The sequence below is a fragment of the Sphaerodactylus townsendi genome, linkage group LG05 (assembly GCF_021028975.2).
Source record: "Sphaerodactylus townsendi isolate TG3544 linkage group LG05, MPM_Stown_v2.3, whole genome shotgun sequence".
In the NCBI taxonomy this organism is placed as follows: Eukaryota; Metazoa; Chordata; class Lepidosauria; order Squamata; family Sphaerodactylidae; genus Sphaerodactylus; species Sphaerodactylus townsendi.
The window spans coordinates 15,012,881-15,033,997 of record NC_059429.1 but is presented as its reverse complement, the minus strand read 5'-3'; the positions used below and the strand labels follow the sequence as shown (position 1 = coordinate 15,033,997).

Genomic DNA, 21,117 nt, shown 5'->3' with positions numbered 1-21,117 from the left:
GTCTGCCCTTGATGACAACTCCAGCTGAAACAGAGCAGCACTGGTTGTTTACTATCAGGAGCTAGGCAGAGTGTGCATATTACACTCATGCTATTGGTTATTGCTTAGTACCGGTATCCTGACTGAATTCAAGGGTGAGATTCTGGTTTACTACCCACTGAGTCCTTCATATCCATGGGACAGCTTCTTGTGACACACTCTATGGCGGAGGCTTCACTTCACTCTACTAATGGGTCATGACCAGCTACCCATACCTGAGCATTCTCTGATGAAATGACCTGCTAGAAAAGGTCCCTCATATCTCTTGTTCTGCGGGATATATTTATTTATTTATTTATTTATTTTTCCCACTTTTATACCGCCCTCCCCCAAAGGGCCTTCCAGAGTAGGTTCATAACATAAGTACATACAAGTGGGATAAACAGAATAAAAAATGCTAAAATTTTATACCGGTTAAAATGCAGCTCCAAGTTCATAAATATTTAAAACAGGATGCATGTTCTAACCTTTAACTCCTCTAACTCTGAGATGGGAACAAAAGCGGATCTCAGTTGTTAATGTAAGCACCTATCCCAGCAGTCGGCCTCCCCAAAAGCCAGCGGAATAACTACTCAGTCCTTACAGGCCCTGCAGAATTCATTTAGGTCCCTTGAGAAATTCCAGGACAGCTAGTGGAAGAGCATTCCACCAGGCAGGGAGCCAGGGCCATAACCATAAAGCCCTGGCCTCTAGTGGAGGCCAACGCTGCATCATAGAGAGAGGCGGGGACCTCAATAGTAATTGGCCTCTGCCGAGCGCAGAGACCGACGTGGGACATATAATAAATAATAATGGTGAATCAACTCTCGGCAACCCCAGGACCGTGGGATTTTCAGCACACGAGATGAGCAGAAGCGGTTTCCTCCTGCCATTGTGTAGCAACCAGAGGTGGGATCCAACCAGTTCTCACCACTTCTCTAGAAGTGGTTACTAATTTTTTCTGAGTGCCGAGAAGGGGTTACTAAAACGCCTCCTGCCCAATGAGAGTGGAGGTGCGTCAATTGATAATAGCGGCGATGCTGACTGTTTGAATCCCACCACCATCAGAACCTGTTATAAAATGTCTGGATCCCACTACTGGTAGTAACCCTAAAATGGTCTCTCATCCAAGTACTAACCCTTAGCCAACCCTGCTTGTAGGGTTGCCAGCTCTGGTTTGGGAGATACCTGGGATTTGGGGGATGGAGCCTGAGGTGAGTGAGGAGGGGGAGAAACTTCAACAGGATATCATACCGTAGAGTCAGTGGTGGGATCAAAAATTTTAGTAACAGGTTCCCATGGTGGTGGGATTCAAACAGTGGCGTAGCGCCAATAAGGCTGGTGAGGGCATGACAGTGGCGGGCATTCTAAGGGAAGGCATTAATAATTTCTGTTACTGTAAAAACTCTTGCATAGCCAAAAAAAAGTTCCTATTTTCCAGCTGGTATCTTTCTGTTCATAATTTAAACTCATTATAGCAAGTCCTATCGTCTACTGCCAACAGAAACAACTACTTCTCCTCTAATTGACTGCCTGTCAAATACTTAATACTTTCAAGTAGTTAGTGTTGTTTCTAGAAATCAAAAGAAGGATACTTTCCTCAAACAAGGAACTTTACCATATTTCTAAAACATGTTTTTAAAACAGCCCAACAGGGAGAATTATCCCGTTTTCTACCTTCGCTAACCAGCCACATAGGAAACAACAGGACTTTATGATTTTTTTTGGACCTATTGATTTCTAGCGAGGCGGATCCCTCGGCACACATAATAATTAGTAACCCACTCTCGGGAACTGGTGAGAACCGGCTGGATCCCACCTCTGCATAGAGTCCACCTTCCAAAGTGGCCATTTTCTCCAGGGGATCTGACTTCTCTTGCCAGGAGAACAGGTGTAATCCCTCGCTATCTCTAGCCACCACCTGGAGATTGCCAATCCTAAATCGGCTAAGTGGTGAGTTGGAGTCAAATTGGACTGGTCAGGCTGCTGCTCAGCCTGCACAATGGGTATTCAGGAAGCCATTTTTATAAAAAAGAATAGGGGTTTACTGGGCTGCTGTGTGGTTTCCGGGCTGTATGGCCGTGTTCTAGCAGCATTCTGTTCTGACGTTTCGCCTGCATCTGTGGCTACAGCATCTCAAGAGGATCTGAAGAGGGGATCAGGAGAATGCTGCTGGAGCTCTGACGCTGGCCAGCTTCTTTACCAATGATTCAGCTTACGTGAAACCGACAATAGGGGTTTAGTTTTAAAACCTATGGGAATGTTAGGCACTGTTTACTGCCTGTTTGCTTCTAATTTTACAGCATTGTTCTCCAATTTTCTAATCCTATTTATGGCATTGTTGAATGCATTGTACTGTTGTCTTCATATTCTTTAGTTTTGTAATCCGCTTTTCATGAATTCTTTGCATATATTGTATTATTTTTACTGCATTGTGTTTTTAACTGCGAAAAACCTCTAACCCTCATGCTAAACCAGTTCCCGGCATGAATAATACCGTCTTTTGTTTTTTCCTTGTATCATTTCTACTTGGACTGGCAATGCTTTCACTTGGAAATTGCCTGGAGCAGGTCGCTGACATACGAACGCCTTAATTAAACTGCACAATCTGCGTAAATTCCCCAAATGAACTGCATAATCTGCTTTGAGCCTCTGCGAGAAATGTGAACTGTAATTAAATATAATTGGATGAGACATTAAATGTCCAAAAATAACCTTAAAAGGACCCGGAAAACTGCAACTTAAAATCAAGAAGAGGAAATGTAAGGTTTTGAGAAAATAAAAACAAGCATGCCTGGTGGCTAAAAATACAGTTAGGTGAGCACTGATGGGGATGAAGCTCAAAGCTCAAGTACCACCACTAAATAGGTCCTGCTTCTGTGCTGGAGATCGCCCACCTAGGTGCTGAATGTAGGAACACATGACCTCTGATGAAGATCACCTTGGCTAGCAGTCAAGTAAACCTTGGCTAACAATCAAAAAGAGCAGCAGTGGTAGAGGAGTTAAGAGCTTCGTGTATCTAATCTGGAGGAACGGGTTTGATTCCCAGCTCTGCGCCTGACTGTGGAAGGCTTATCTGGGGGATTCAGATTAGCCGTACACTCCCACCAGCTGGGTGACCTTGGGCTAGTCTGCAGCTTCTCGGAGGCATCAGCCCACCTACCTCACAGGGTGTTTGTTGTGAGGGGGGGGAAGAGACAAAGAGTTAATAAGCCCTTTGAGGTCTCTGAAGGAGAATATAAATCCAAACTCTTCTTCTTCTTCTTCTAAACAGAAGAAGAATTCCAAGCATGCCTTTTCCCATGCCAAACAAGACAGATTCCAATCCCCCCACTGGCCGCACTGCAGTGGCGTAGCTCCCAGGGGGCCGGGGGTGCACGACGCACCGAGCCAGCACAAGTGCGAGGGCGTGACATGGTGGGCGGGGGCGCGGTTCCCCCTTGCTCCGGTCCTGACCCACTGACTCATCCCATTTTTGTACCATTCTTTTTTCCTTCAGCAGTTCAGATGTGATTGTGAACTTTATTGACACAACAACCTTTTAAGGAAGGGGAGGCTGAGGCGACGCAAATGGGCCAAGGATATCCAGAAGGTATTAGGCTAACACAGAGATTTGAACCTGAGTCACCCCAGTCTTAACACTCTCATCCCTCTTCCACACTTGAGCTCAGGAGCCCACTCATTTCCTGATTTTAAAATGGAAACTTTTGTTACTCTAGGGCACAGGTGTCAAACTCGCGTCCCTCCAGATGTTATGGACTACAGTTCCCATCATCCCCTGCCAGCATCATGTTGGCAGGGGAATGATAATTATCGAATCCACTATCTGGAAAGAACCTTGAAAATTCTCTAAGGCAGTGATAGTGAACATAGGGCCGAGTGCCCAAATTGCAACCCCAAAACCCACTTATTTATCACAAAGTGCCAGCATAGCGAATTTAGCAGGAATACTGAGGTATTTAGTTTAGAAAAACAGTTAGCTCCGAGGTGTGCGTTACTCAGGAGTAAGCTTGGTAGTTAGTGAGAAGCTTTGCTTTTGGGGAAGCAACAGCGTTGCAACTGCTTCCAGCGAATTGAATCCCGACCTAGGAAGAGTTTATTCCAGAAGGCAGCCCCCCTGCAGCAGCAACGGTTTACTCCCCAGATAAAGGGATCATGAGAAATCAGTGGGGTTTAACAGCTGAACAGGGTTACCTACTGCTTCCCCAAAACTAGGTCTTAGGTTTAATGCTAATAATCGAGCCCAGTGGCCCGGCCCAGCCTAAATATGTGGGGGGGTGGCACTCTGTTTGTGTGTGCCCACATAGAGGGCTCTGAGTGCCACCTCTGGCACCTGTGCCATAGGTTCGCCACCACTGCTCTAGGGATTTCTCCTATTTGGTTCAGTTGTTGTCTATCTTTCATTCCACTTTTTGCACGGTCTTCCTCACGTACTTCATTCCAGTCTTTCTTCCTTTTTTCTGTCTTTTTTTGCACTGTGTTTCTCACCAACTTCATTGCAGTCTAACAAAGGGCATTTCCTTCCTGCCTGCCTTCCTTCCCATTTTTTTTGCACCACGTTCCTCATCTACTTCATTCAAGTCTAACAAGGCAAACTTCTAAGATTAATTCCAGAATTGGGGCATGCACAGTCTGCTGCAGACAGTAGTGTATCTATGGGGGCAGGGGGGGGGGGAGTCATCAGCCCCAAGTGCCACTTCTGGGGGGCCCGTTTTGAGCCATGTCCCGCCCCTCCCCAACTGCGCTCTAGTTGGGAACTTGGTTCGGGAGCTGCAGTTGAAGCAATCTCCATGGGAACATTGGGTGTGCCACACCTGACCTCCACGTGGAGATGGGAACAGCGAGGTCCCATTGGAGCCCAGCTGAGGCCAAGCTTGGACATAGCTCTAAGATGCAGCCTGCAGATTAGAGCAAGATCCAAGCCTGGTCTCAGCCAACCTCAGACTGAAATCAGTGGTGGGATCCACAAATTTTAGTAACAGGTTCCCATGGTGGTGGGATTCAAAGCGGTGGTGGCGTGGCATATTATTAAGAAGGGATGGAGCGGGGCATGATGGGAGGAGTGTGGCCGGGCATTCGAGGCGGAGGGCATTCCTGGGGCCGGGGGGGGGCTGTGGCAAGGACACAGCCACTTCATGATCATGGGCAGGGAAGCGAATGCCGCATGAGGCTCAGGCTGCCCATGCGCCCGGTGCACCTCCTGCTGAACTCGCTTCCAGAAGTTCTGTCTTGCTGCTGCTGAGGGAGGAGAAGTAACTAAGGCAAAAATCACGTGGCAAAATCACCAATTTAGTAACCCCCTCTCGGCACACATAAAGAATTAGTAACCTACTCTCGGGAACCTGTGGGAACCTGCTGGATCCCACCTCTGCTCTCGATCCTTCTAGCTTTATACTGTTGCCTCCACCCCGCACCCCACCCCCACAAACGCCACCTCAGCAGAGGAAAACTAGCAGTGAGGCGGGGACTAACTCAACAAAATAAAACTAGGAAGCTTCAGAACAGCGGGTTCTACTCAACCTGTGAGTCCACGACCCCTTTGGGGAGTCCAGAACAGCAACACTTTACAGGGGTCACCTAAGACCATCGGAAAACACATATTTCTGATGGTCTTAGGAACTGAGACACCGCTCCTCTATCCATTGGGGGTCACCATTATATGAGGAACTGTGTTAAAGGGTCGTGGCATTAGGAAGGCTGAGAACCACTGCTCCAGAGCAATCGACTTCCATCGGAGGGTGGTGGGGGCAGTGGTGTAGCACCAATGGGACTGGGGGGTGCAATGCCCGGGGTGCGCGCTGGGGCTTGGGGGTGTGTGGAGGGGCTTGGAGGAGTATAGAGGGGCATTCCAGGAGTAGTGGCAGGGGAACAGAGACGCATTACATGCCCTGAAGCCTTGATCCCCTCACTCCACCCCTGGGTTGGGGCCAGGCTCAAATGGATCCCTGCTGCTCCCCCACTCCATGTGGAGGTCGGGCGTGGGGCCAGTCCCCATGGAGATTGTGAGAGCTGGTCTAAACCCATCTCTTCCTGCTCCTCTGCTGCAGTGGGGGGGGACTGGCAGGGGAGCCATGGGAGGCTACCAGCTGTGGTCATCCAGGGACAGCACACAGCTCTTAGGTGCTACGGCCAGATTGAGTGAAAGTAGCAAGCATGCCTCAAGGCAGAGGGCGTTCAGTGCTGACAACCACATCCTGCTTGCGGCAGCAGCACCACCAGGGCACACTGCCTGCTGGATCCCGAAAGGACCAGTGACTAGGACAGCACTGCTTACCCTAGCCTAGCTTGGTCTGGCCTACGGGGGGGGGGGGGGAGGAAGGAAGGAAGGAAGGAAGGAAGGAAGGAAGGAAGGAAGGAAGGAAGGAAGGAAGGAAGGAAGGAAGGAAGGAGAGGAGAGGAAGGGAAGGAAGGAAGGAAGGAGGGAAGAGGAAGGAAGGAAGGAAGAGGAAAGGAAGGAAGAGGAAGGGAAGGAAGTGGGTATTCAAAATGCACCCCACAGATGGCCACCAAGGAAGAATGCCCAGCCTTCCTTCCCCATGAAGTGCAGCCTCTGCCTTTCCCCCCTTCTCCGCTCACTGTGCAGTAGATCCCATAATCTCTGCTCTTTGTGAGAAAGGGCAAAGAGCAACCTTTTCCCCTGCTCCACAGGGAAGACTAAACAAAAAGCCCTCTCAGGAAAGACTAGACAAATGGCCCTGTGTTGTTCTTTGCTTCCTGCTTTTTTGCTCTGTTGTTTAGGTCTTTAGGGTATTACTGCATCAGTTAGCGAATATCTTCTGTGATTTAATTTAAACGTTTTTTTTCCCTTTTACAAATGTAGCTGTCCTGGGTTGCTTTATTAAAGGCAGGGAGAGAGGGAAAGCTTGGACCTTCTTTCTTTTTTATTTATTTATTAAAGGCAGGGAGAGAGGGGAAACTTGAACCTTCTCTTTCCATTTTGGTTTCTTCCTGAAAAAGCCACACACACACACCCCTTTCTCGCTGGTCAGGAGAATGCACAAGTACCTGGATTTTCTCCCCTGGTAGGAGTCAAAGCAGTGATGGAGCGGCTTGTCCAGTGAGAAATAAACAGGCAGGTGAAGAGAGGGTCAAAGTTTACACACACACACACACACACACACACACACACACACACACACACACACACACACACACACACAAACATCCCATGCCATTCTCCTTGCCACAGGAATTCTATTTCTATTCCTTGGCTCCATCATCAAAACCAAAGACTGCCAACCAAGAAGAAGGAGGAGGAGGAGGAGGAGGAGGGAGGGAGGGAGGGAGGAGGAGGAGGAGGAGAAGAAAGAAGAAGAAAAGAAGAAGAAAAAAAAAGAGAGGGAGAGGAGGGAGGGAGGAGGAGGAGTTTGGATTTATATCCCTCCTTTCTCTCCTGCAGGAGACTCAAAGGGGCTTACAATCTCCTTGCCCTTCCCCTCACCTTGACACCCTGTGAGATAGGTGGGAGCCTGAGAGAGGCTCCGGCTGTGATGACTAGCCCAAAGGTCACCCGGCTGCTTTGTGTTGTTGGGGTGCACAGGCTAATCCTGAATTCCCAAGATAAGCCCCTCCCACAGCTCAAAGCGTGAGAGCCGAGGGAATCAAACAGTTCCTCCAGATTAGAAATCAGAGAAAGAGAGCGAAGACTGGAAAAGGTCAGCCATAGAGGAGCTAGGAAAGATCCGTGTGAGTATAAGAATGTGTCGCTGGTTATCAAGATTTCCCATCAATATGTATGGGTGTGAGAGTTGGAAAATGAAGAAAGCTGGCAGGTTTTGTCACCCTTGGAAAGTGGAACAACCCGCCACAGGGAGGGCCATCCTGAAGGCATTTTGGAAGAAATTCACGCAGCTGGGTGGTGGATACCTACAAATACACGCAGATGCCTCGCACAGGCCAAGCCGATTGCCCCATTCTGTTCACAGCCACAGACCACCAACAGCGTTGGCTGCTTCTTCACCAGAGAATGCAGAGGAAAAACCTGCAGAAGAAGACCAACTGCGTGAGAAAGGAGGGAAAAGGCATCATAACCCAGCTGCAAAGAGCAGGAAAAAGGCATCATAAACCAGATATAAAAAGCAGGGGTGGGGAAGTAGTATTCAAAGAGGAACCAGCAACAATGCAGAGACCAGATTTTTGCCTTGATATTTGTAAATTTGGATGGTGCATTTCAGCAATCTGTGGCTGATTTTGCATGCCGAAATTGCTCCTCTGTTGGCACAGGGAATGTCCCGATGCAATCGGGAGTTTTGCACTGTGCCCAGTGCTGCAGCGAGGCTGCCAGGTTTCTGCTCTGGAGCCGCCCCGCGTCGTTGGCTTTGCTCTGCGAATTTTGAGGTTGTTCCATGAGGGTTGAGGTTCTTTTGAAGGTTGAGGTTCTTTTGAAATGCCCCCTTGTTGCTCCAGAGGCTGCCGCTGCCATGCAAAACTCCTCCGTAGCATATGGTGACCAGACGTCCCGCTTTTGGCGGGACAGTCTCACTCTCGCTCTAATTTGTCCTGCGTCCTGCGGAGTTTTGAACAAAACACGATTTTTTTGAAGGCTGCGCGCAGGGGAGTGCCCCAGAAGGAACAGTCGCGGCAGCCCTCCTGCGCCACCTTGACGCAGGAGGCGCACTGCCTTCTGGGGTGCTCCCGTTTCGCGTGGGAAACGGGAGCACCCCAGAAGGCAGTGCGCTCCTAAGGCTGTGCGCACATGCACGCGGCCGCCCGCCCGCCCGCCCGGGTCCCAGTTTACAAAGGTGACAATCTGGTCACCTTACCGTAGCAGAACCAGAACCAGTTTTCCCGCCTTGCCTCTCTGCCCCACCCTACCAATGGACAGGCGCTGAGAATTGGCACCCTCCCCCCCACCCCCTGCAGTGAAAAAAATGAAGGGAGAAAACTTGGTTTTTAGAAAGGAGGGAGAAACCTTGTGCGGAAAAGCAGCATGTGCAGGCGCCGCAAATGGGAGGGCAGCGATTCTCTTGCACACGCAAGGATTTTAGATTTAGATTTTAGATGGAGAGGGAGTGGAGGACGGTAATCCAAGTCGCACATGCAAGGATGTTAGATGGGGGGGTGAGGGTTCCAATTCTCAGTGCCTGTTTTGTGTTCGGAGTCATTTAAAGCTAAATTAGTGAAAGTGAGCGGGGTGAATGGGGAAAGATTCAGCTAATCTGAATGCAGGAAACGGAGGCTGCCTGTGCATGCGTGAAATAGACTGTGTAAAAGCTTGCTGTGCTTAAGCGGTGCTTATGGGAAAGTCCCGGGCTTGTGGGAAACCATTCGGGGGCTTCCCTCACCGGCCCTGATTCGGGAGAATGAAAGAGCCGGGCAGCAATGGGGAACTACAAGCAGGGTGAGAAGCCCCACAGCAAGTATGCTCCCCGGATAAGTCACGGAGCAATTTCAACATTCAAAACCGGTCTACATCTACATTGACTCCCCAAGCTCCACCCCCGGCCTCAGTGCTTATAAAAGCAGGTCTCCGAGGCTGGGACTGTAGTCTCTTCTGGCCTGCCCGGAGGGGAGGTCAGAAGACACTGCAGGCTGCCAGCTGGGAGCCCAGCCGGCAGGAGGGGAAAGGAGGGGGGAGTCTAGGGTGGGGTTGAGGGTGCTTGGAGGCAGCAGGAAGTCCTGCTTTCTCGCCATTTTTGCGTGCCTCAACCAACACGGACGATCGAAGCACATGAAAATGACGAGGCAGCAGGACATCCTGGTCACGTGGGGGGCCGATTTTGCACCCCCCCCATGTGACCAGAAGAGTGGCGCCCAGGGACAAGGGGTACCCCTTATCCATAGGTAGATATGCCACTGCACAGCATTCACAAATAGTAGGGGAAAGTTTTAACTTTCCAGAATGTTCAGTAGCTGACTTCACAGTGGCGGTTCTCTTGCAAGGGGATTTCAGAGGGAGCTTAGAAAGAGACTGCTGAATTACAACTGATAATGAAGCTCAGGACGCTGCATTATCCTGAACTTGAATAGAGACGGAGGATTCCTTTCTCATGACAGATGCTGATTTCTCCACGCCTACCATCCCTCTGGATATCATGCCTGCTATTGTCATTTACCTGCTATTGACATTTACGTGCTATTGCCATGGAGTGTCTGAATTCACTCCTCTCTACTTAAGGACAGATGGACTCACATTCTAGCTGTATCTGAAGAAGTGAGTCATGAAAGCTCCTACCCTTCCAGAAATTTTGTTAGTTTTGAAGAAGAAGAAGAAGAAGAAGAAGAAGAAGAAGAAGAAGAAGAAGAAGAAGAAGAAGAAGAAGACGAAGAAGAAGAAGAAGAAGAAAAGGAGGAGTTTGGATTTATATCCCCCCTTTCTCTCCTGCAGGAGACTCAAAGGGGCTTACAATCTCCTTGCCCTTCCCCCCTCACAACAAACACCCTGTGAGGTAGGTGGGGCTGAGAGAGCTCCGAGAACTTGTGACTAGCCCAAGATCACCCAGCTGGCATGTGTGGGAGTGTACAGGCTAATCTGAATTCCCCAGATAAGGTGCTACTAGACTCTTGCTCCTTTCTAGTGTGTGAAAACAAAATGTCATTGCAATATCTTGGGTAGCAGCATCAAATGTACATAGACCCAACCCACCCCCTCCTCTCTGGAGGAATCTGCCTTCATGTCCATCAGTTGCAACTAAGGAGGATCAAAAGCAGACCCCGTTCCAGGCAATCCTTTTGCTTGTTAAAGAACAGTTGTCTCTGTGTTACTTTGGCCCTTTCCACACAACCAAAAACATTTCCTCTGTGGAGTTCTGCATCATTTTTACCCCAAGACGCTTTATCTGCAGCCTCAAAACATTTTAGAATGCATGCTGTTTTATAATGATTATTTAGCCTGAAATGTTTTCAAACCGTTTTCAGGGCTGTGTGATCTATTTAACACATTTTCCATGCCTCTCTGCCATCTTCCTCCTTGGGGCCATTTTCACTTCTCTGCATTCACTCCATTCCTTTTCACCTGATTATTTCCATCATTTTGGGGTTTGTTTTTTTTAATTGTGGGGTTAAATCTTTGACCCTTTGACTCATTCCGCACATGCAGAATAATGCACTTTCAAACTGCTTTCAATGCTCTTTGAAGCTGTGCGGAATAGCAAAATCCACTTGCAAACAGTTGTGAAAGTGGTTTGAAAACGCATTATTTTGCGGGTGCGGAAGGGGCCTTTGATTACACGAACTACGGAGAATCGCAGCGTGAGGCATTGAAGCATCAAAGCATCGATTCCACAGAGAATTTTTTTTAAATAGATAAAACAGAAAATGGCAACCAGGAATCATTCCAAGAGCATGAGTGTGAACAAACAGAAGGGATCGAAAACATTTTCCAATTTTTGCAAACGTTTTCAGGGACTTGTGCAGAATAGACGTTGGATTCATACAACCGGAACATTTAGTTTGGGAAGAGACATCTTTTAGGATTGCCATCTCCAGGTTGGGAAATTCCTGTAGATCTGTGGCTGTAGGCTGGGGAGAGCAGGGTTTGGGGAAGGGAGGGGGAAAAGGTAATGCCTTTTGGGATTGAAGGACTTTGCAATGTCTCTTAACCTCAGACTTCAGAGGGGAACTTGACTAGAGGGTCAGGGAGATGGAGGGTCAAGACACTGGGCACCCTTTCTCTACTGCTCTGACACTATCCTTTTGATGTGTAGATCGCTACTCCCAGGGGAAAAAAATCCTTCCTGCTTTTCACACCTTCCCTCTGCTGGAAGAGAATGACTTTACGCTGTTTCCTGCCTCAACCTACAGAGGGGGTTTTACTAGATAGCCAGTGACTAGATAGGGACCTAGGAATTATCATGCTGGTTCTATCCCTTTGATGTTAGACTGATACTCTTAGGGACTTCCTTCCTTCCGGCTTCTTCTCGAGACCTCTCCATCTTACTTTCACCATGCCTAGAGGAAGGATGGGTGCTCCGTGCATCCGTCACCATCCATCTAGATTAGGATAGATTAGTGAACCTATTTACCTACCTTTCTATCCAGAATGGAGTTCACTAATAAATACTTTTTTCATTAGAATAGAAACTACAACTGACTCGGACTTTCTTTTGTGCAAGCTTGTACGCACATGGGATCCTTCACGCGCACGCACACGAGGTCAGGCTTCTGCTGTGCTCTCAGCCACCCGTGCACCAGGAGTAGTTATTCCAACACCCTCCACCCAGACTCTCTCTTCGCCATTTTGGACCCATGAGAGCAGAACAAGGATTGTGAATCTCCATCCATTCTAGTTAGACTAGATTAGAGACCTATCTCTACCTTATCCTATTTAGAAGAAGAAGAGAAGAAGAGTTTGGATTTATATCCCCCCTTTCTCTCCTGCTGGAGACTCAAAGGAGCTGACAATCTCCTTGCCCTTCCCCCCTCACAACAAACACCCTGTGAGGTGGGTGGGGCTGAGAGAGCTCCGAGAAGCTGTGACTAGCCCAAGGTCACCCAGCTGGCGTGTGTGGGAGTGCACAGGCTAATCTGAATTCCCCAGATAAGCCTCCACCGCTCAGGCGGCAGAGCTGGAAATCAAACCCGGTTCCTCCAGATTAGATACATGAGCTCTTAACCTCCTACGCCACTGCTGCTCTAAATTACATTTAGAAATGTAATTCCTAAACACAGAAAAAGTGCATAATAGTTTGCATAGATAAAAGATGCTCTGCGTACATTTGTTTCAGCACAGCACACAGACTATAGTTTTTATTGCGTAAATTGCCTTAGAGAGCTCTGCTAAAGAGTCCAAAACCCATCTAGCCCCCTTCTCCAGAGCAGCCATTTGGAGCCATCAGGGGGACTGATCTCTGCTTGGAGATGAGGGTATAATTCCAGGAGATCTCATCTAGAGGTTGGCCACTCTCTTGGATTTCCTTGGTTCAGGTTGTGGAATTTGAGTTTCCAGGGACCATCTGAGACAAGTTGATCTGTCCTCCTGTGTAGTGGGTCACTTAAAAAGTCTGCCCATGACTGCAGGCCCCAGCAAGAGCCCATAATTGGGGGGGGGGGGCATCACCAAGGTTATGTTTAATGGCAGAGTTTGTATGTTGTGTTTTTGTGTCTAAACCAGGGGTGTCCGTCCATGGCCCTCCAGATGTTCATACACTATGATTCCCATCAGCCCTGCCAGCGTGGCCAATTGAACATGCTCAGTGGTGGGATCCAAAAATTTTAGTAACAGGTTCCCATGGTGGTGGGATTCAAACAGTGGCGTAGCGCCAATGGGGCTGGGCAGGGCACGACGGTGGCGTGGCCGGGCATTCCGGGGGCGGGGCATTAATAATTTCTCTGTTACTGTAAAAAACTCTTACTGTAAAAAAAAGTTCAGAATTTCCAGCTGGTATCTTTCTGTCCATAATTTAAACTCATTATAGCAAGTCCTATCGTCTACTGCCAACAGAAACAACTACTTCTCTTCTCATTGACTGCCTGTCAAATACTTAAGACTTTCAAATACTTACTTTTGCTTCTAGAAATCAAAAGAAGGATACTTTCCTTAAACAAGGAACTTTACCATATTACTAAAACCTGTTTTTAAAACAGCCCAACAGGGAGAATTATCTCCCATTTTCTACCTTCGCTAACCAGCCGCATAGGAAACAACAGGACTTTATGATTTTTGGACCTAATGGAATTTCTAACGGAAAAGCAGAACCAGTTAGTAGCCCCCTCTTGGCACACAAAATAATTAGTAACCCACTCTCGGGAACTGGTGAGAACCTGCTGGATCCCACCTCTGAACATGCTGACAGGAGCTGAGGGGAATCATAGTCCATGAACATCTGGAGGGCCAGAGTTGGACACCCCAGTGTAAACCATTTCAAGACCCGGCTTGGGAGACGAGCAGGATAAAAATACATTTAAAAAAAATTATATAGGGACACTGCTTATCAGGAATGAGGTCAATAAATAAATAAGCCCTCCCCAAACTTAAAAAAAAAAACACCCCATGGTTTATTCAACAAAATAACTGACAGGGCAGAAAGACCAAATGTGTTACTAAAAGACGCTTGGTAACTCCATTTGGGTGTTTTCTTTTATAAATACATGTCGGGGAGAGAAGGAAAGTATTCCCACTTCTCCATAACTGTACAGTGCCGGACTTTGAAAACTTCTCGGCATTTCCTCGGGGTCATGTTCCTGCGGAGTAGCCCGGCCCGGCCTGCAAGCAATTAAAATCCAGATGAAGCCATTAAGCAGGTGCTGGCGCCGTCCAAAACTAACAGGCTTAGGGGGGAAAGCCTGGCGAAGGCCAGGCCCTCTGTTAAACATCCAAAGGAAACCGCTGACAGGCGCTACCGTTCCAGGAGCGCATTGTCGGGCGTGCTGGAGGCCCACGGGTGGCTACCACATTCCAGAGGCATGGGGGATTGCCAAAGGTGGTTGGACTGTTGCCCTCAGGTCGGGCAGGAGAAAAACAAATGACTCTCCTTAAACAACAGAGCAGCCCGACATGAAGCAAAGGCAGGCCTCTGGTTGCCAACTCTGAGTTGGGAAATGGCTGGAGATTTGGAGGGGGGGTGGAGTATGATTGCCATGTACATCCCCCGGCCACCACTGTGGAATGAGGGGTAGGGTTGCCCAATTCAGGTTCGGAAACTCCTGGAGAATTGGGGATGGAGCCTGGGGAGGACGGACCTCCGTGGGGTACAAGGTCACCCAGCCCACGGCCCTCTAAAGCATCCATTCTCTCTGGGGAAACTGATTTCGGTGATCCGGAGATGAGCTGTACTTCTGGGAGATTTCCCGGTCAAAAAGCTTGACAACTCTCAGGCTGAGCCCAGGAAGAGCAGGGTTTGGGGAGAGTTGGGAGCTCAGCAGGATATGATGTCACAGAGTAAAGGTAAAGTTTCCCCTTCAGTCGTGTCCGACCCTGGGGTACCACTGCAAGCAGTGATTTCATGGGCAAGCCGTTTTTGTGGGGTAGTTTGCCATTGCTTTCCCCGGTTATTCTTTACCCCCTAGCTATGTGCTAGGTCATAGGCGTCAAACTCGCAGCCCTCCAGATGTTATGGACTACAGTTCCCATCATCCCCTGCCGGCATCATGCTGGCAATCCAAACGGGGCCATTTTCTCAGCTCATGTTTATACAGCAAACTTAACACATGCGCAAATGGTAGCATTTTCACCTCTGTTAAGTTTACTGTTGTTTGTTTGAAGAAAAGAAATGGTTGCACGATTCAATCAGAGAACAAAACTGCATATGATGAATTTTTTATTTGAGATTTGCTCATGTGTGAAATTCACTGTATAAATATGAGAAGACTGCACTAAGACTGATGGGATATTCATTTCTACGCTTGGGTAAGGGAAACTGTTATACATTCTCTGTACATCATATTATGATAGGTGTTTAAGCGTTCAACCCATGAGGGTCCCTGATTTCATTCATTATTAGATATGTAATTTCCTCTATATCACGGGTTGGCAACCTTTACCACCCAAAGAGCCACTTGGACCTGTTTTCCACTGCCCCGAAGATCTACCGAGCCGGAGAGGCGGTTCAGCACAGAGCTGCCTCCGGTTCGGCTCCTCCACTCGCATTTCCCTCCAGCGCTGGAAGGCGCAGGTGCCAGGCAGGGAAACCCCCTCTGCCTGATGGAGCAGGCAGTCGCCTGCTCCGTGGGGCGGGGGCAGAGGTGGGATCCAGCAGGTTCTCACCAGTTCCCGAGAGTGGGTTACTAATTATTTGTGTGTCCTGAGAGGGGGTTACTAATTGGGTCCGCTTTTCCATCTCCACGCCCTCGCCTCCCCGAGAGGCGTACTGCCTTTGAACGTGAAGGTTTCATATAGCAATTGCGACTAATAATGTAACTCCCTGAACTGGGTTAATCCCTTTCAGGTACTGCAATTCATTGATTCTCAGCCTTTCGTACCTTTTATCTCACCAGTCTCTGTCAAAGAACCTGTGTGTTTCACCATTGCTGTGTTCAGATTTGTGAGTTGGGGCATTTTCTATAATGTGATGATGATTTAGAAATGACCTGGTGCAAAAAAATTGGGGGGGGTCGTGGTGGGGGGCATCCAACTCAGGTTTTGCCCAGGGCTCAGGTTTGCCTAGGTACACCTCTGCCCCCTTTGCTGAGGGAAGGCTGGCAGGGGAACCTGTTACTAAAATGTTTGGATCCCACCACTGGGCAGGGGGGGGGGTGGCTGCGGGAATGGCAGAGGGGGGATGGCGGCTGCTCTGAAGGGACATGCCCATGCTACCCTCCGACCTCCAGCGCAGTGTTGGAAGGAGAGGTGAGTGGAGGGGATGTGAAAAGCGGCACCCTCATGCACGGAGCCGCCTCCGGTTCGGCCCCTCCACTCCCCTTTCTTTCCAGTGCTGCTCTGGAGGGCTGGAGGGACACGCCCACGCTACCCTCTGACCTCTAGGCCACACGGAGCTGCAGTATAAGGCTGAAAGAGCTGCGGGTTGCAGACCCCTGCCCTGTATAGAGGATATGAGATCAATACCTTTCATAACCTGAGGGATTGTGTCACTTTAGACAGATGTTAGTAAGCCATTAGGTGCAAATTATTATTGGACTGAGACGGGATCCACTGCTCTGCATTCCAGGAGCTCCACTCGACCCTCCCATCACCCCTAGCCGTTGCAGACTTACCTTGGCAACCGCCATGGCGCATGCGTGGCCCCAGATCTCAATCAGCTGTTGCTGCCCAAATCTGAATTCTTCCAGGAGTTCTTTCTCAATGGCTTCTGCTTCTTCCCTGCTGTAATGCATGGGTGCGGGAAGAGAGGAGGGATGGTCATGCAGAATAATAGGGAAGGGGGGCATCAAACTGTTCCAAATATCACCCAAATTAGAACATTCGCGGGATCTAAAGGTGACCACCACTTTTGATAACCTAGACCTCCAAGGGCAGGAGCAGTCTACCTTTAATACTGGAAGAAAGGGATGGTCATTATCTTCACCACCCAGCTGGCAGGTATCCAGAAGCAAAATGGAAAAATCCACAGCTGATACACAGTCCTAGATGTCCCTAAACCAGATGTCACCAACAGGCACCATGGCTCCTGCCAGGACCTTTCCTGCTGCCCAGGAAAGTGGGCAAGTACGACTTTTACTCAGCAAGGTTTCTGATGAGCCACTAGATGCAGGGGTCTTCAACCTGTGGCTCTCCAGATGTTCATGGACTACAATTCCCATCAGCCCCTGCCAGCATGGCCAATTGGCCGGCATGGGAATTGTAGTCCATGAACATCTGGAGAACCACAGGTTGCAGACCCCTGCACTAGAGACTCAATTGGCTGTGCAGGATTTTTGAAAATGTTGCTTTCACAACAGTTACGACCACCACAGCACATGCAGTTTCACTGTATTTTTTGAATGTAAAGTTGTGCCGTCTGCACTGGCTCCCAGTGGAGTTCCGGATTGTCTTCAAGGTGTTGGTTTTGACCTTTAAGGCCCTTTGCGGCTTGGGGCCCTCATACCTACGGGACCGTCTCACCCCATACGTCCCAAGTCGTGTCCTCTGCTCAGCGGAGGCGAATTTGCTGGTGGCCCCCTGTCCCTCTATGATGCGGCTGGCCTCTACGCGGGCCAGGGCCTTTACTGTCCTGGCCCCTGCCTGGTGGAACGCCCTTCCTCCAGCAGTTAGGGCCCTGCAGGACCTTGGAGAGTTCCACAGAGCCTGTAAAACAGTGCTGTTCCACCGGGCTTTTGGGGGGGGGGGCTGCTGAGCCCGCCCCCCTCATTGCCCTGTGCACTGGCTGTATATTTGACCATCTGCCATCCCCCTCCCAGGGTTTGATCACTGGAGTGCGATGCCAGATGTCTCTTGCTAAACTATTTATTGAAGGTTACTGCTCCTATAGTTTTAAGGTTTTGTACTATTTTTAACTGGGATTATTCGATTTGTTTTTACTGCGTTTGTTGTTGTTTTGCTGTGCACCGCCCTGAGCCCTTCGGGGGTAGGGTGGTTTATCAAATCGAATAAATAAAATAAATAAAGTGTGGCAGCCATTTTGTGGCTGCACCTCCCGCAGTTGGTCAGAAGTACAAAGGTGCTCACAGCCTCAAAACAAGTTAGGGATCCCTACCATAGAAGATATACCTCAACCTCCATTGTTACAAGGCAGTATACCACTGGATATAAGATCCTGGAAGCAAAACTCAGGAAAGCAGTCCCCTTCGATTCCTACACTAGGAATTGTCACCATGGCCAATTGGCGGGGGCTGGTGGGAATTGTAGTCCATGAACATCTGGAGAGCCGCAGGTTACAGACCCCTGGCCCAGAAGAAGGGCTGGGGAGACCAACGTTGGAGTCTTCTGTGAGCCTGTGGGAGTGACTCTTTATTCAAGCCAGTCTTTACCAGCTGAACCTATGAAGGTTGTTGAGAGCATCAGAACAACCACGCAGGATAAAAGCGTGACAGGTATTCTCACAATTCAGTTTTATTTTTAAAAAATGATTTGAAAAATATTGCTCATATTCTTAGTTAGGGAGAAATAATTGTCTGGGCTTTAAGCATGAACACTGAATTTGGCAAAGATGACACAGCCTATAATTAGCCTGCAAGACTCAAGCAAGGAAAAAAATCCCCCAACCTTAAGTAGGCCTTGAGGTTAATATTCCAAAAAGCAAAAATTGAATACCAATATAACTTCAGTTGCTAAACGTTTCGCCGTTAATACATAGTGTTTAAATAGCGGTTTTGGTAATCAAAATGCTTTGCCACATATTCTTACAACAGTCCTGTAAGATATGCCTTCCACATTACGGATGACTGGCTGAGCCTGAGCAGCTAGCCCAGGGGGCTGCAACCTGTGGCTCTCCAGATGTTCGTGAACTACAATTCCCATCAGCCCCTGGCAGCGTGGCCAATTGGCCATGCGGGCCATGCTGACAGGGGCTGATGGGAATTGTAATTCATGAACATCTGGAGAGCCGTAGGTTGCACACCCCTGAGCTAGCCTGAGGCTACTGGGATTTGGCAGAGGTAACAGTTAAACCTAGGACTGAACGATTCACAGGTCATTCTCTCAGATGCCACAGTGCGCCATTTTCCCCACACAACTTGCTGAGTGTTACGGAGCAGCAAATGGTCTCTTGCTCTCTGTTTTTGTATTTTAACTGTCTATAACAGTGATGGCGAACCTATGGCATGGGTGCCAGAGGTGGCACTCAGAGCCCTCTCTGTGGGCACACACAGAGTTCATCATGTGGGGGGAAATCGCCCCCCCCCCCACACACACACACATCTAGGCTGGCCTGGCCCGCTGGGTTCGATTATTAGCATTAAACCTAAGACCTAGTTTTGGGGAAGCAGCGTAGGTAACCCTGTTAAGTGCTGTTAAACCCCACTGATTTTCATGCAAAGAACTAAAACGCAATCCTTTACCTGGGAGTAAGCTCGGTTGCTGGCAATGTGGCTTGCTTCTGAGTAAACCCTCCTAGGGTCGTGATTCACCCGTTGGAAGAGTTGCACAGTTGCTTCAAAGCAAAGCCACCAACTACCATCAAGCTTACTCCCGAGTAACGCACACCTTGGAGCCAACTGTTTTTCCTAAACTAAAACCTCAGTATTCAGGTTAAATTGCCGTGTTGGCACTTTGCGATAAATAAGTGGGTTTTGGGTTGCAGTTTGGCACTCGGTCTCAAAAAGGTTCACCATCACTGGTCTATAACCTGACTACAAGAGCCCTGTGGAGCAGAGCGGTAAGCTTCAGCACTGCAGTTAAAGCTCTGCTCACAACCTGAGTTCGATCCCGACGGAAGTCAAGTTTCAGGTAGCTGGCTCATCCTTCCAATGTGTACCCAGCTTGCTGAGGGTAAAGTGTAGATGACGGGGAGAGCTATGGAAAAGCATTCTGTAATGTAAACATTGTGATGTGACGTCACCCCATGGGTCAGTAATTCCCTGGTGCTTACACATGGGTGCATGCACCTTTACCTTTTTAATGGGTGCATGCACCTTTACCTTTTTAATCTGTCTATTTTGTTTAGTGCTCGACCTGCATGGATCTCATCAGATCTCAGAAGCTGGTTAGTACTTGGATGAAAGACCACCAAGATAGTCCAGGGCTATTCTGCAGGGGAACGCAAGGGCACACCATCTCTGCTAGCCCTTGTACCCATGCTCTGAGTGCTTGAACAGACTACAAGTGTTCATTTTGCACGCTAATTAAACTTCTTATATGTGAATGCTCTAAACATTTTGGTTAAGATGGCACCTGTCTCTTCTGCCTATTATACTGTGATTGGGACCTGTTTTGTTTGTCACTGCAGCAATTTGCTTTGATTGCATATTCTACCTTGGTTGTTATTTTTTCAGCATGAGCTTATAATTTAAAACCGAGTAGGAAGGGAAAAGAAACTAAGACCCATTATGCATGGAATGTTTACCTCGAGGCTCTTAGCTGTGCAGTGGGGCTGTAGCATGGTCTCCTCCTGTTTCTCTGTTTACAAGTGACAAGGCATTCACTGCCTGTCCTGCAGAAGCTTGTTGAAATCTAAGCGGGCTTCTGCTTTTCCTGGTTCTCTTAACTCCCCCACCACGTCCCTCATAAAGGCACAGATCTCATTACACCCAGTAGTTGGAAGATGATGAAGAGGTTGGATTTATAGCCCCTTTCTCTCCTGCAAAGAGTCTCATTGTGGCTTACAAACTCCTTTCCCTTCCTCTCCCCACAACAGACACCTTGTGAGGTAGGTGGGGCTGAGATAGTTCTGAGAGAATTGTGACTAGCCCAAGGTCACCTAGCAGACTTCATGTGGAGGAGCGGGGAATCAAATCTAGTTAACCAGATAAGACTCTGCCACTCATGTGGAGAAATGGGGAATCAAACCCAGTTCTCCAGGTTAGAGTCCACCTGCTTTTAACCACTATCCCAAGCTGGCTCTCAGTTGTAAATAAATTGCAGTTAGATCAATATACCTGGGATTGCAAATATACCGATATTGTGGCCCCATTCCAAAAACAATCCCCCAAAGAAAGAGGCACAGCAATTTCCTGAATCACACATGGTTGAAGAAGGGAAACAAGTTCTAGAATTAATAACTCTCCCCAACCCCTTCCACACAAACACACACACGCACACATTCTCTCTCTATTACTTCCTGTTTTCAAACGCAATAAAAACCAACAATTTTGCCATTCTTCTCTGTT

The 21,117-nt window shown here is 48.5% G+C and overlaps 1 protein-coding gene across 4 annotated transcripts in view; it reads right to left on the bottom strand.

Moving 5' to 3' along the window:
* The window catches only part of LOC125433582 (yjeF N-terminal domain-containing 3-like), a 43,448-nt gene that overhangs the window by 10,014 nt on the left and 12,317 nt on the right, over positions 1 to 21,117 (bottom strand). For 2 of the 4 annotated variants that reach the window (XM_048498210.1, XM_048498211.1), the window contains exons 2-3: positions 16,609 to 16,717; positions 7,889 to 7,999 (exon numbers count right to left, since the gene is read on the bottom strand). In XM_048498210.1, coding sequence (XP_048354167.1) covers positions 7,889 to 7,999; positions 16,609 to 16,717 — 220 coding nt within the window. The remainder of the gene's footprint in view (positions 1 to 7,888; positions 8,000 to 16,608; positions 16,718 to 21,117) is intronic. The other 2 variants (XM_048498212.1, XM_048498213.1) reach the window with 2 other exon arrangements.